This window comes from Phyllostomus hastatus, unplaced genomic scaffold (genome assembly GCF_019186645.2).
Source record: "Phyllostomus hastatus isolate PE091 unplaced genomic scaffold, TTU_PhHast_1.1 phas_contig_86, whole genome shotgun sequence".
Taxonomy (NCBI): Eukaryota; Metazoa; Chordata; class Mammalia; order Chiroptera; family Phyllostomidae; genus Phyllostomus; species Phyllostomus hastatus.
The window spans coordinates 48243154-48259241 of NW_025333977.1; the positions used below are offsets into that span (position 1 = coordinate 48243154).

At 35.6% G+C, this 16088-nt stretch overlaps 1 protein-coding gene across 8 annotated transcripts in view; it reads left to right on the top strand.

The window, feature by feature from the left end:
* The window catches only part of RNF13 (ring finger protein 13), a 123557-nt gene that overhangs the window by 39505 nt on the left and 67964 nt on the right, over positions 1 to 16088 (top strand). For 7 of the 8 annotated variants that reach the window (XM_045851831.1, XM_045851836.1, XM_045851833.1 and 4 more), the window contains 2 exons: positions 2327 to 2407; positions 12138 to 12263. In XM_045851831.1, the coding sequence (XP_045707787.1) occupies positions 2327 to 2407; positions 12138 to 12263 (207 nt within the window). Of the gene's footprint in view, positions 1 to 2326; positions 2408 to 12137; positions 12264 to 16088 lie in introns of those variants that run through there. The other variant, XM_045851839.1, reaches the window with a different exon arrangement.

Sequence of the window (16088 nt, forward strand, 5' to 3'; positions counted from 1 at the left end):
GAGGGTGTATGGGAGGCAAACAGATTGATGTTTCTTCACACATCGATGTTTCTCTCCTTCTCTTTCTCCCTCCTTTCCCCTCTCTCTAAAAACAAATAAGTAAATAAATAAGAAAGATCTTAAAAAAATTTTAATAGTGAGCATGCTTTAATTTCAGGAGTAGCAGCCTCCCTTCTAATACTAAAAATGTAAAGTACTTTTGTGGTAAAGATCTTTCTATTTCTCTTGTTCATGGTAAGAACATTTTTTTGTTGTTGTTTTTAAACAATGTGATTGTGAGAAGCAGTGTGAGATAGTCCTTATTTTGCTATTAAGGAAAGAAAAAGCAATTTCAAAATGCGTCTCACTCAATAACAAAACTGATTCCAAGTCCTAGTGTTACAAGTACTACTGTTTAAGCTAGATATTTTATTTCTGAACTTCCGGTCAAAAAAGTGAAACTCTTCAGTAATAGGAAATGGCATAAGAATATGTTAGCACAGTTGTATATTTTCCATTCCTGATTTTAAAGGTACCTTTTTGAAAAAGTACTGCCTGTACACATACGTATTTTCCTTTGGTCAATCTATGTTTATCTAGATCAATTTCTTTGTTTTACAGTAGTATCTTTTTCCTTGGAAGAGTTAAATGACTTTCTCAAGTTCAACACAAAGCTGATCAAAATGGAATGAAATCAATTAAAGACAGATCTTTTAATTAAGAGATTAGATGGTGATGATACAATAGCACTTTGTCAATCTAAAGCACTTAGTAATCATAGAGCACTCTGCAAATATGAATTAGTGTTACTGCAGGAAATTACCCAGAAGCAGTGCTGGCCTCTAAGTATAATGCCAGGATGATTATTCTAGAGGTAACACAATGGCTAGCTTCAGTGATCAAATCCAGATGCTTAAATCAGTTTATTGAGTTAGTTACAAATATACAGTGAGAGGTATAGGTAACAGATGAATATACTGAGACACTTAGGATAGGGTATGAGTGGAATGCAAGAACCACACTATGTGAATCCTGTGTTATTGTTTCAATTTGTCCAGTCCCTTTACGCTGCTTCAGCTTTCCCTGGTGACAGTGTGGTTACCAGGATCTGAGTTGAGGGTTAGCATGGGGACTTGACAGATGGAAGGTGTCTGGATCCAACCTTTGTTTGCTCTGTTGGAGAGATACAAGATATTTAAAAATGAACACCACTGTTACTTGCTTTTAACCTGAAGAGCTATTTATCTATCTGCATGTTGCTTGCAAATGACACAGGAGGCTCGAATGGTGATCACCAGTAGGTGTTTGATTTAGGGATGATGTAGCCATCAATTGGTGTGTGCGGTCTAATCCATGCTTTGTGAATATTTAAGGTTTACTTCATCCTTTCATCCTTTGCTCTCTATACATAACACTCTTGCTTTGTTCCATCCTTTTTATCTCTATTCAAAACTGATGTGTTCAATTTTTTCTGTTTTTTTTTTTTTTTTGCCATTATGGCAACTATCTTAACTTCTAATGTACTATACAAGTTTTGTCTATGTTTCAAAAGTTATTTGTTTATTATCTTTGCTTAGTTTCATCTATATTTCTTATTTCCCTAATTAGAGATATACCAGATTAAACATTCTTAATACATCAATCTCACTACACAATTATCATTTACTATTATCTTCCAAAAGCACACAAACCCTTATTTGGTTTTGTTTTGTTCTGTTTTTGTAGAGGATTGATAAATATTATAACATAGGAATCTAAATCCATAACAAAGGGGAAAGTTGCTCAAAGAGTTGGAATATCTTCAGCTGTCTATATGTATGTACTTCACTGAGTTTAGTCTTTTCATTGTTTAGCCCTAGATAAAAATGTTCAGATTATATAAAAAATGATAATACTTTAAAGGTATGATTTGATGCCCCTTCTTTCTCTGGGGAAAAAGCATTTTTCATAGCTACAACCAGAAATCCTATAAATCTCTTATGTCAGACCTTTACAATATAGAGAAAATAAAATGGAATTCTTGCTGGGAAATAATCTGTTTGGAAAATTTCTTGTTGGGTATTGTCTGTGGGAAAAACTCAGAAAACAGTAGGTGGTTTAATGTCATAGATTTATTGCTGTTGTATAATTATTATATGAAATAGGATCCAATTTAAGCAGCTGTGTATGTAGTAAATTATAGGTATTTCTTGATATTTTGATGTGCATTTGCAAAGTTATTTCCCCTGTGATAAATGGAGATAATCAGAATTGTGGAAATGAAAACTCAAATAATTTAATAAACTTTTTGTTTTTAATGCCATGTGTGAATCGGTTGTAACTTAATTGTGTTTAATTTTATATTTAGTATAATTTTGAAAATGTGTCTCAGACATTTGATGACCTTCCAGCAAGATTTGGTTATAGACTTCCGGCTGAAGGTTTAAAGGTAAGAAAATTGTGATATATGATAAAAGCACGAGATATTTAATAAGGTCATTTGATTGCTCTTTGTTTAAAGGATGAAAATATTTGTTACTATTTCTTATCATAAAACTTGTACATATTCATTTGTACAGGGTTTAGACTATTTAAAAGGTATGAAGAAGAAAGTGAAAATCACCTATGATTGTATTACTCTGAACTAGCCACTGTTAATATTTTGTTATGCAGTATTTTAGACCTGTTTTCTAGGCTGTGTGCTGTGTGTATGTTTGTAGATGTGTGTGTGTATATTTATGTATTGAATACATGGTTATATAGACAATGAACCTATATTTAACACTAACAGGTTTTTCACTGCCTTTTTCACTTAATTGTATATCTAGAAAATCTTTTCATGTTTTTATTGCAATGGCTATGTTTTTGGTTTTTGGTCTTTTTAAAAAGATTTTATTTATTATTCTTTAGAGAGAGAGGAAGTGAGGGAGAAAGGGAGGGGAACCATCGATCGGTTGCCCCTCACGCTCCCCCAGTCGGGACTTGGCCCGCAACCTAGGCATGTGCCAGTTCACTGTCCGGTGCTCAATCCACTGAGCCACACCAGCCAGAGCAGCATGTTTTTACATTATCATAAAACACTATAGATTTTTAAAAATTGATTGCTTTAATTTTTCATAGTGAATATTTAGATTGTCCAGTTTTTGCTGTTACAAACAGTGCTACAATGAATGGCTTTATTCTTCTGTATTTGTCTGTTTATTTGCATAAGATACTTTTCTAAGTGTAGAGCTTTGTTTATGGAACACGTGTTTAAAATTTTGTTGGGATTCCAAGTGGCCCTTCCAAATTTAGTATTTGAAGCTGTTCTTTTTCCCATGCCTTTTTCAGTACTAGACATTATCCATTTTTTGTTAATTGATAAAGAAATATCTAATGCAATTGACCGTCTTTGTTTTTGTACTTAAAAAATGCTATTTTTTCTTTCTACATCTAGGTTCATGGTTAGAAAGTATTACTCATATTATCTTTTCCAAGGTAATATGAAGTTTTTATGTTACATAACTTAGTATACATAAAATTGTGTATATATATACCACAGAATGATTTCAGCTTGTTCTAACTTTTAAAAAATTTCTTAAGTACTGTAAAACTATTCTCAGTTAGGTTGACAGGCACCTTTGGGAGAGGCATGTTAGTTTTTAATTTTTTTAAAGATTTTAAGTTACTTTTAGTACATGTGCTGCTGAAGCAAGCATGGTTTGAATGATTTTTTTGAAATTTCCAGCATTGTATGACTATTTCTCATTGTAAAGGTATTTAAACAGAAGAGAAGTATACAGAGGGAAAAGGAAAAGCCTTCACCCCTTTGTTTATCTGCACATATCAATCCCACTCTTTTCTTTAGAGTTGAATATTAGGGTGTTAAATAATATTACAGACCTACAGATCCTTTTTTTCTGAATATGTACTGCTTTTAATTCGTAAGTTTATAAACTCATAAAGTTCACACTTGTCCTTTGCTATTCTGTTTCCCCAAATCTAACACCTGGATTCTTCTGGCTGATCGACTGTAGACTGTAGTTACTAGCCATATACTTTAGTGAAATAAGCTATGAAGGAAGCTGGTGTCAATGTCAGAAATGTTCAGACTGCCCTGGTTGGTGTGGCTTGCTTGGTTGGAGTGTTGTCCTATAACTAAAAGGTTGCAGTTCGATTCCCATTGGATCCCTGGTCCAGGTGTGGGTGTGTGCAACTCCCCGTCTGGCTGCATGCAACCCCTGTTGGATGCAGATATCCCTGTGCGGGCACTGATTCTCTGTTTGGGCACATACAGGAGGCAAATGATGGATGCTTCTCTCTTGCATGGATGTTTTTCTCTGTCCTTTTCTCTTCAAAAGCATTGAAAAAAAAATGTCCTTGGGTGAGGATAAAAAAAAGTTCAAACCTATAGTGACTTTTTATCTACTGTACTTTGCCATGTATAATGTACACTTTTTTGCCCAAATTTTTGAGGGAAAATAAGGATGTGCATTATACATGGGTATATTGTTGCATACCATGGGTATAATAATGGGCATAACAATCCCATGGGCATGCATTATACATGGCAAAATACATGTATATTTCTCCCCTAGTTCATTGAACATCCTTATAAGCAATGTTTTTACATTCCATATCTGGTAGATTGCGTGCCTCTCTTTGGTTTAGTTCTTTTTCTGGGGCTTTTTTTCTGTTCTTTCATTTGGGACTTGTTTCTTTGTCTCCTCATTTTGGCTGCTTCTTGGTGTTCGTTTCACTGTATTAGGTAAATCTTATACTTCTCCCAGTCTTGGCAGGTGACCTTATGTGGTAGGTGTCTTGTGGAACCCAGTGGCTCAGCCTGGTGCTCCAAGAATGTCCCTTGTGTGGGTTGTGTGTGCCCTCCTGTTGTGGTTGAACTTTGATTGCTGTTGGCAAGTCAGTGGGTGGGGTTGATCCTCAGGCTGGCTGGCTGGAAGGATTGGCTATGACCACAGTGTACCAGCTGCTGTACAGGGGCTGACCCCATGGAGTAGGATTTGCTCCAGTGAGGCTCTGGTGCCTACTGAGACAGCTCTTGGGGTATGTTGTTCACGGAGCTAATTGGGTGGTGTTCTGTTGTGGTCTGAAAGCAGCCACCTGGTATGTTGGTTTTGGGGCCTCTTAGGTGGGACTTCTGTGCAGGCCAAGGTCAGCCACTGCCTATGCTTGGCCCTGGGCCACTGGCAGGAGCTACAAAGTGATCCACAGCTGGAACTGCCTGTGCTGTGCCGGGAGGCATGTGGGAGAGGCAACAGGGCAAATTGAGGAAGGCCAAAACTGCAACTGGGCCTGGGGCCACTCAGCAAGAGGTACAGGGCATGATGTGGCTGTGAGGCACCTTTCCAGACCTTTCAGACCTTTGAGAGTTTTTAGAATGGTCTGCATCACAAGTGAGGCCTGTACCTGTGAGGAACAGCCTGTGAAAGAGCTTTGGGTGAGGCGGATCTCAGGGAGTCACCAGCTTGGGGTTAGTGGTGTTCCCAGGATATGAATGAATATTCATGATTTATGAATGTTCATGAATATTCAGATTTAGTGTCAGTGCTGGGCCTGGGTCCTTTCAGCAAAAGGCACACACACACTGAGGCCATTTGTAGCCTGCCTGGGATCTGTGGACCTTGAGAGTTTTTAAGAAAGTCTGCAGCACCTGTGTCTGCAGGCCAAGTCAGGGCAGGGCTTAATACAGGAATAAAATTTTCTGTCCCTCCAGGCCCTCACCCTGAAACCTCATAATTTAGTTTCTCCCCAGTATGTCTCTGGTGCCTTTCAAGCTGCTCTCCCTTCTCTGGAGCTTATAGTGAGTGTGAGTGAGATTGTGCATGGGCCTGTTAAAAGGATGCCTGGGTGTTTCAGCAGCCTTCGGTCTCACCTGGATGGAGTCCCTGCTGATTTACCTAGCCAGATGTTGTGGGAACTCCTCTTCCTGGCACTGGAACCCTGCGCTGGGGAGTTCATTGTGGGACTGGGACCTGTCACTCCTCTCATGGGACCTCTGCAGCTGAGAAACCCCAGTTCTCAACTGTCACATGTGGGTGTGGGACCAGCCTGTTTCACACCTCTGCCTGTCCTATCAGTCTCCACGTGGCTTCTTTGTATCCTTAGTTAGGGGAGTTCTGTCCAGCTAGTCTTTAAGTGGTTCTCCAGGTTGATTGTTCTATAATTTAGTTGTAATTTTGACATGGTCATGGGAAGAGGCAAACACAGTGTTTACCTACTTCCTCATCTTGACCAGAAACATCTTGTATGACATTTTGTATTCAGATTTTATCAAAATCTAAAATTTAATTCATTGATAAAAATATATAACAAAAAATTATTGGGGAGAATTCTAATAGTATATACAAGGAGAGATGTAATTCTGAGGTGGAAGGTACTCAGTTACTGCTCTGAATAATGTTACAGGTGTAATACTTAATTTGTGAAGAAGTTTTTTGAAAACTTTTTAATACAGTTAAGGGCTTAACTTTTTTTTTTAAGATTTTATTTATTTATTTTTAGAGAGGGAAGGGAGGGAGATAGAGAAAGAGAGAGAAACATCAATGTGCAGTTGCTGGGGGTCATGGCCTGCAACCCAGGCATGAACCCTGACTGGGAATTGAACCTGTGACACTTTGGTTCGCAGTCCATGCTCAATCCACTGAGCTGTGCCAGCCAGGGAGGGCTTAACTTTTAATAAGTATATAGCACTCACATTATTAAGTGCATTCTTATTAAGTGCATTCCTCAGTGATGTGCAGAAAGACATGGAAGGCATGGCTATCAAATTTGGAGATGCATGAAGCTTGGAATGGTTAATATACTAATGTTTTGCCCTTGAGTCTTAAAAGATAGGTACTGAAAAGTAGAAATATAGCTTAGTTGCAACATGTTAAAATTTGTTGAAACAACTGTGATATATTTGCCAAAAACCTAATTTGGATGTATAGTGCTTGAATAGAAAGGGTTAAGTGTCTAAAACAGGTTAAAGAGTGGTAGTTTAGAGCACCTTTCTATGGGGTTGCCCAACAAGTCCATATGTATGGTTTTCTCTATAAAATAAAAGACATATTTTTCATTGTCACCCATAACTTTTTTGATTTGGATATTTTGAGTATGTTGACTATCTCCCGTGTGGTATAACATTGATTGTTCTCAATCAGTGTCTCAATTTGATCTCTATTAACTTCTCAACTGGTCTACCCAACTGTGGAGCATCGTTTAGCAAGAAATCTCCAGCACAAAATCTTGCAAACCACTTTTGACAGGTTCAATCAGCCAGAGCACCTTCTCCATACACTTTACAAGTCTTTTTTTTTTTTTGAGTTTCAGTTGCATTGTTACCTTTCTTGAAATAATAAAGCATAATATGCCAAAAATGTTGCATATTTTCTTCCAACTTCAATATTAAAATGGCTACACAAAAATTCACCAATTTTGATAAGCTTATTTTTTAAATGAATGCTGATATGACAGCTGTGACAGTACAGTCTAACAAAATACTTTCGGATGAAATTAAAGACAACTAAGTGCTTCTAGAGCCATCTTGGGGAAAAAGCCAAACAAACTTTTTGGCCAACCCACTATTTACTAGATGGGGTGCTGCCTGATTCATGAATTGTAGAATAAAGCCACATTAGATCTTCAACTTAAAAAAAAAGAGCTATAATTCCTATTTGTTGTTATATCAGTCAGATCATGTATAGTAGTACAGTCAGTTTTTGGCACCCACCTGAAATACACTAAAGTTTAAGAACCAACACAAGCAACACTTTTTCTGTTACTTCTAGCTATAGTTAGAATAATTTGCTCTATTCTGTGCAGTTGTGCTGCATGTTGCTTATACTTTGTTTCCTCTTATCTTATTGGATCTGTTAGTTCTTTACAGATATTAGCTGGGTAGACTCAGTGTAATCCATTCTAGTACTTAACCAGAGTCCTCATGAAATGTGACCAGTGTATTCAGAGCATAGTGTTAGAGGAGCTTACTATGATATGAATTACAGTGAAAGGATGTTTTGCTGCCTAAGAGGAGACTAATCCCCAACTATTTGTAAAAAAGGAATTGAATATGTCCTCCATATGAAAGTTATTGGTAGATTTTGGAAGAATGATTTAATAAAGAATTAGGGAAAAGGGCAGTGAATATTTTTAACATTATAGAAAGTTATTGATATAAATAAAATCATCTGTCTCACATTAGGAAAATGTTAGCTAATAAAGTCTAATTGATAAGTAGAACTCTTTTTGGTCAGGTTTGGATGTAAAAATTGTGGTAGAAAGGTTGACATATTCATCATTTGAAATATTTGTATCAAATTGTGAAATCGACCTTAATTACCTTTTAGACTGTCATTTTTGCTTATTCATTTTTATAAATGTTCACTCCCCTCTTTGTCTATTTTGTACTTCACCCAGTGGTGGTTTTTTGTTTTTTGTTTTTTGTCTTGTCTGTCTTGTGGAGGCAATATAGCATAATGGTTGAAAGCATAGGATCTAGAGTTAGACTTCTGGAATTGCATGCCTGCTATATGTAACCGTGGGCAAATTACTTTTTTTGAGACTTAGATTCTTCATCTTTACAAGAGTGATGATAATAGTAGCTACCTCATAGGGTTGCAAAGATGAACTGAATTAGAACAGTTAAAGGGCATAGTACTTGACACACCATACTGAGTACCATGGCTCAACAAATGTTAACTGCTTGATGTTGCTGCAGTTATTAATTCATAACTTAAGGTATTCACTAAGAAAACAACTTATCACTTCTTCCTGCTTTTCCTTTTATACTCTAATGAAGGCAAAGATGGTCTACTGCCTTGTATTTAGCACTTTTGTTGAATTATTGCTGCATTTACTCTTCTTAATTTTACTCATTTTATAGTTTGACATTCAGTGAAATCTGAAGGGAAGGAAAGTGAAGGCTCTTTTCAACCTGAAACAATATTTTGAACAAAACCACTTTATTGAGTATTCTAGCTTTTTGTGACTTTATTAACCAGTGTAATTTATCAACAAAACTAATTTTTCCATAATGTTTACCCTGAAATGTTGCAATTCCTAATACTTTCTGAAGCACTAAGGCAAAATTATATTTGTATGATTTATGTTTAGATTATTTCAGTTAAAAAGTGGTAACCCAAACCACTTTGGAAAACTGCTTTATGGTATTTAATAAAGCTTAATGCCCTATGATCTTGCTTTACTGTGCATACTTCACAGATGCATACATGTGTTCATGAAAAGACTTGCACTAGATGTTTATAACAGCACTATTTGTGATAGCCCCTACCTAGAAATTACCCAAATGCTCATCAGCTATAGAATAAATTTTAATAATAAATAAAAAATGGGACAACTGTAATAGCATAATCAATAAAATATATTAAAAAAACTATAGAATAAATTTTGGCACATCCACACAGTGTAATACTATATAGAAATGAAAATGAAAAATCTACTATGTATATCTCAACAGTGTGGTTTTTTAACAGTAGAGTTGAATCTGACAAATACAGTACTAAGAGAAAAATATCTAAAAGTGTTTACTATACGCTTTTAGGGTTCTGTGTATGCTGTGTCAAAGTAGGCCAACACTAATCTAAGCTCTTAAAAGTGCATGCAGTGATGCTGGGTACTGGGTTGGGGTGTAATGAGTGGCATGGAGGGCAAAGGGAACCTCTGCAGCACTGTTAATATTCCATGTCCTGATGCAGGGGCAGTCAGTTTGTGGAAACCTATCAAGCTGCAGAATTCAATTTTGTGCACTTTGCCTTATGTAACGTCATTAAAGCTTTTTAAAAAAATCAACATATTAACATATTGTAAGCTTACCACATTATGCATTTAATGATAATTTGAGGTATTAGTGTATGGCACTATTTTTGTGCAGAACCTTGTTTAATCATCAGAGAATTACAAGAACAAAGAGAAGAAAGGTGGTCATCCAGCTTGAGCCCCCCAGGCATTGGTAGTTTTCTTGAGCTTCCTACATAGTACTGGCATTAAGTTCTCCTTTATAACAAGATCTTGATTGTGGAATAAGCATCATTTTAATAAGAAGGGTTTGGCCCTAGAGCACAGGTGGCAAACACAAGGCCCACGTGCGGAATCTGGCCCTCTACCTTGTTTTATCTGGCCTAGCACCTTGTTTCTACCCAGTGGCAGTGCCAAACTCCATGTCCTTAGTTAAGGAGTAGTTACACTTATACAGTCCTAAAATTACATTTGGCCCTTTGAAGGCAACCGTGAGGCTGCTGTGGCCCCCAGTGAAAATGAGTTTGACATCCTGCGCCTGGAGGATGATGCTAGGCCTGTGGAACTCACTGAAGGCAGCACCTTCTTGACCACTCCTATTTAAGGAACTTCTGCCAAATTAATTTGCAAAGCATGTTACTCCTCTTCATAGACTTTGTAGATGAAAGAAAGTAAATTTCCATGTAGTTTTAAGTGACTGACACCTGATGGAAGAATAGGAATTAGTAATCTGTTTTAGCAAGTTATTCTTTTTTTGCATAATCAATAAGAAAAATAATGTTTAATTTAAGACCTTTTTAAAGAATTCAGTTTTTCATTAATGCTAATAATGTTTTTGTACTTCTAGCCTATGTGTATTTTTATATATTTTAAGAAAAAAACAATACATGCTTGTCATAACACATTCAACAATATAGAAGTGATTAAAAGCAAAAATCTTGTAAAAGTTCCACTTGTATGGTCTGTCCATAACATAAATTTACTGACTCTAAGATACATTTTATTACCCTGTGTTTAACATCTCTGAAATTGGGATGTGTTTTTCAATTGATGTCCACCAGGTTGCAGTCACAATGGTGCTGTCATCCAGGACATGGGAAATTTGGCCTTAGCTGCTCTTACTGTCTTAACTTGAGTTATATGCCTTAATAGTACTGCCCAGGTTCAGTTTAATTGCTGTTATAAGTGTCTTGAAAAGAACTGTACTATGTGATTTGGCATTAAAGCCAAAAGTGTTTGTGTGTACATGAAGGTGCAGAAAAAGCATCAGGGTATAAATTTAACACGAGCCAAGTAAATATCCATTGTGGGAATGATAACCATAGCCCTAGTAAAAACAAATGCTTTATGAAATCAAGAGGGGGAACTATTCTATGAATAAATTAAGGTATGTTAAACTTTACTCCTGAAACATGTGTAAAAGCATTCCTTATCACAAGCTAAACAATGAAACTTCAGGCAGGAGAAATTGCCAAATCCTGTGGGATAGATGCTTGATGTGACCAATAAACCGTGCAGACTGTGGCTAAGGCACCGTGTCATAGGTTTTACCTGCTTCCTTTCTGTTTGTAAATGGATTTAATGAATTTGATCATCTTGATGCGTTTATTCAGTGTTTTACATCTTTTGAGACAGTCATTTGGTTTTTCTGTTTTAATCTATTAATATAACATTTAATATTAATAAATTACATCTATGTCAAACTATCATGTAGTTTTGGGGAAGCAATTTGCTAGTTTCTTTTTAAATTAGTAATTATCTTATAGCCATGTTTTCCATTTACTGTATGCAGATTCACCTTATTTTTTAATGGCTTCGTTATTTTTCTCTTGTATGAATATGTTATAGTTTCTCTTATATGAATAAATTATATTAACGGCTGCCTTATTGATGTGCATGATTTCAAGGTTTTGCTATTAAAACAATGTAGTAGGTAGCATCTTTCCACATATACCTTTATTAACTGAGGATAGTATTTCTATACAACACATTTATAGAAATTCTGTGTATTTTCATTGTTTGATAATATAGAAGAAATGTAAAAGTTAATTTTAAATAAAAATAAGTGAATACTTACAACTACAAAAAATTAATTTTAAATAAGTATTTACTTGGTTTAGAAATGTCAGTTCATTGCTGGAAAATATGCCAACACGCTAATAATAGTGGTTGTCTTGGGGTAATAGGCTAATGTGTGATTTTTAAAAGAACTTTTAATAGCAAAAAGAGAACTTACTTAAAAAATCTAAATGCTTATGAAACCAATGACTACTTAGAAGTTCTGGGATTGTGAGCAGCTGGAGAGTGAAAACTGTGGTGTTGCCAGATAACTCATCTAACAGTGCAAAACACGTAAAACAGATTCAAAAGTTGTTGATAGAAGCCAGTTGAATGAATTTTTTGAGGTTTGAAACTGAAAAATCTCATTACCAATTCTTTTTCAGGGTTTTTTGATTAACTCAAAACCAGAGAATGCCTGTGAACCCATAGTGCCTCCACCACTAAAAGACAATTCATCTGGAACTTTCATCGTGTTAATTAGAAGACTTGATTGTAATTTTGATGTAAAGGTAATGTTGCTTTTTAATTTTTTTGTTACTGTTTGTTTAGTTAGTATCTTAAATACTTTCTTGTTTCAGAATGGATTTTAAAAGTTTACACAATTCATTCAGATTAAAAAATGAAAGAAGTGAGGACATAGGAAAATGAGATGGTGAAGGCAAAAAATACAGGAATAGGTTTACCTAAGTCTTATTCATTTGCTGTAAAATTGTATTTAAGCCTTTAGCAACCAGTGCAAAGAGAAAGAAGACGCCATTGGTTTCATGATTCACAGTTTTAGTATGACTGACAACAAGCAAATTGCCTAGAGTATAAATACTTTTTTAAAAAGATTTTTAGAAAGATTTTATTTATTTATTTTTAGAGAGGGAAAGGAGGGAGAAAGAGAGAGAGAGAGAGAAACATCAATGTGTGGTTGCTGGGGGCCGTGGCCTGCAACCCAGGCATGTGCCCTGACTGGGAATTGAACCTGTGATGCTTTGCTTCGCAGCCCGCGCTCAATCCACTGAGCAATGCCAGCCAGGGTGTTAAATAATTACTATTGACTAAGAATTTCAAGGTGGTTGTTGGGTATCTTTGAACTGTAGTGGAATAGTGGAATCTTGTTTGATCTAATGTAGGAATGGAAATGCTAACCTTTAGTTTTATGTCTCCAGCCTTCTACTGTATCTGTATCTATGTTGACATTGGGGTTTCTCTGTTGTAATAAGCTGATCCTGTTACCTGTATAAAATTTGTCTCCTAAGTGTGGTTAAGCTGGTGTTTTAGATAGTAAAATAAAGTTTGCTGTAGGACTTCCCTGCTATCATCAGCGCTACTATAAAGGCGTGTGTTTGTTTTTGGACACTTTTAATACTGTTTTTACAAATCTGTTTTTGGACTATGCCTGAATTTTGTCTCTGCTCCTTTCATTTCCTAAAAGAAATAACACCTCCAAAACAAACTTATTAAAGGAATAGAAATAACTGTAGAGGGATTTGAAAATGTAGAACACTTTATAAATAATAGATATCGTTACTATTTTGTATTAGTTACAAACCTAAACTCTCAATTGCTTTTAAATAAGAAATAAATTAGAGCTTGAAGTCAAATGTAGTAGATTTCCTGCTCTCCAGAAATCTTATGTTCATAGTAGTTTGAATTTAAACCATTTTAAGATTTGATCCAAAACTAAGCTTTCATAGAGATTGTTCTAACAAAAATGAAGTGTTATTTGATACTTCATTAATTTCTTGCCTCTAAAAAATTAAACTAAATGCTGATTCCAAGGTTTATTACACTATTATGTTATGTGATTTTTTTAATCATCACCCAAGGATATGTTTATTGATTCTAGAGAGAGAGGAAAAGGGAGAAAGAGAGAGAGGAACATCAATCAGTTGTATCCTCTACATGCCCTGACCAGGGATTGAATTTGCAGCATAGTTATATGCCCTGACTGGGAATTGAACCTGCAACCTTTTGGTTTTTGGTTGGACACTCCAACCAACTGAGTCACCAGCCAGGGCTATGCTATTACAGTTTTTGCCTCAGTTCAGTTTTTGGTAAATAAAAACCAGAATAACTTTATTTTTAAATTTTATTTTTTCTTTAATTTTAATTCTATTTTATTGATTATGCTATTACAATTGTCCCAGTTTTCTCCTTTTGTCCTCCTTCACTCAGCATCCCCCACTACCTCAGGCAGTCCCCACCCCATTGTCCATGTCCATGGGTCATTTGTATAAGTTGTTTGACTACTCCCTTTTCTTTACTGTACTGTACCTCCCCATGGCTATTCCTATAACTACCGATTTGTACTTCTTAATCCCCAGGGATTAAGAAACACCCTCTTCACCCATTTACTCCACACTCCCTCCCATCTGGCAAGCCTCAAAATGCTCTCTGTATCCATGATTCTGTCTCTGTTCTTGTTTGCTTAATTTGTTTTTTAGATCCAGTTGTTGATAAGTATGTGTTTATTGACATTTTATTGTTTCTAGTTTTGATCTTATTCTTAAAATAAGTCCCTTTAATATTTCATATAATAATGCTTTGGTGATGATGAACTCCTTTAATTTTTTTTCTTGTCTGTGTAGCTCTTTATTTGCCCTTTACTTGCTAAAATAATGGAAATGGCAGATTAAAAACTTACCAGTGTTTTGTGATTTAGAGATAACAGAGATAGGCAAATAAGATGGAGGAACAATTTTTGGAAGGCAGGAAATTACATCGTTGGTAACATTCTAAAATAGAGCACTTTAAAAAAACTTGTTTTGTCGGCTGTTGGGAGAAGTGCATCTGAGCTTTTTAATTTATCTTGTCCTCAAGACAAACAGCAAAACAAGTATTTAGAAACAGTATTTGGATATGTGGAATGTCCAGAAGGCCAGTAAGAACATTGATCACACGCCAGCTGTTATTCTGAAAACAATGACTTTTACTTACACTGAGAAAAACTGTATCCTCTGAAAAATAAAGCTCTTTAGAGGAAAAGCAAAACAATGTTATTTTGTTTATCTTTGAAAAATGCTGTTCTTTACTGTTACAAGATTATTTGGAAATGTTAGTTTGGGGTGAGTATTTGAAGTTAAAAAAAAACTTTGCTGGCTCTTTAGCAAATAAATTAAGGCTATATTAAATGTTTTAATTAGGAAAACAACTTTTTAGCATTCTGAGACAGAGAGTTCTCCAAGGACTTATATTAGCATTTCCATGGGAAATATACCATTTAAAAATGTTCATAAAATGCTCTGGTTATTTCAAGAACATTAAAATAATCACATAGAATAGAACTTTTCAAAACTGCACAAATTTCAGTGTCTATAACCAAATAAAATTAATTATCACAAATCTGTCCATTGTTATTATAGTCCAGGTTATTTTAATCATATGATTTTAATGCAAAGTCAATTTATTTCTTCAAATAGTCAATTTATTTTTAATTGAATTCTAAGGAAGCCTGGTAAACAATTGGTGCAGTGCATGTACTTCTGCTGAATTTTATTATCATCTATGCTCTAATAATTACTTTTGAAAAATGTGGCTGCAAAACCATATAGGCCATCATCAAAGAGGCTGAAAGGACAGATTATTTTCTTGACTTTTTTTTTTTTTTGGTATGGATGGAGTTGCATTTGGATGGTAGATGATAAGGAATATGTTCATACTCATTTCAGTTGGAATGTGATGTTTACAACACTTGGTTGTGGTACAAACCCCTATTTTACCTGACTTTTGACTCTCCCAAGTCACATTTGTGCTTCGCCTGTCCCCTCAACCTTAACCTTCAAAAATTTAGAAGGCCCTGGCTGGTGTGGCTCAGTGGATTGAGTGCTGGCCTGCAAACCAAAAGGTCACTGGTTCTATTCCTGGTCAGGGGACATGCCTGAGTTGTGGGCCAGGTCCCCAGTTGGGGGCGTGCAAGAGGCAACCAGTTGATGTATGTCACACATCAATGCTTCTCTCCCTCTCTTTCTTCCTCCTTTTCCCTCTCAATAAAAATAAATAAATCTTTCAAATTCAAAATAAAAAAAATTATTTACAAGTTTCCATACATGCTGAGTAGTCTCTCCCTGTCTCTTGGTTTTGACCATGTTCTTCATCTGTAACATCTTTTCTCTGCTTGTCTGTCTGGGAAATTGAACTTCTAGGCGTAAGATGAAGTATCATCTCCTGTCTGAAACCTTTTCTGATTTTTCTCCAAGGAAGAGCAGATCACTTCTTTTATATAGTACTTACTTAATCCTGTGTCAGTCTCTTTCAAGGAAGAGGTAATGTTTTAGATTCTCTAGTTCTGGTGCCTAGTACGCTGTATGGTACTTGGTAGATGATTAATAAATATTTGCTGAATG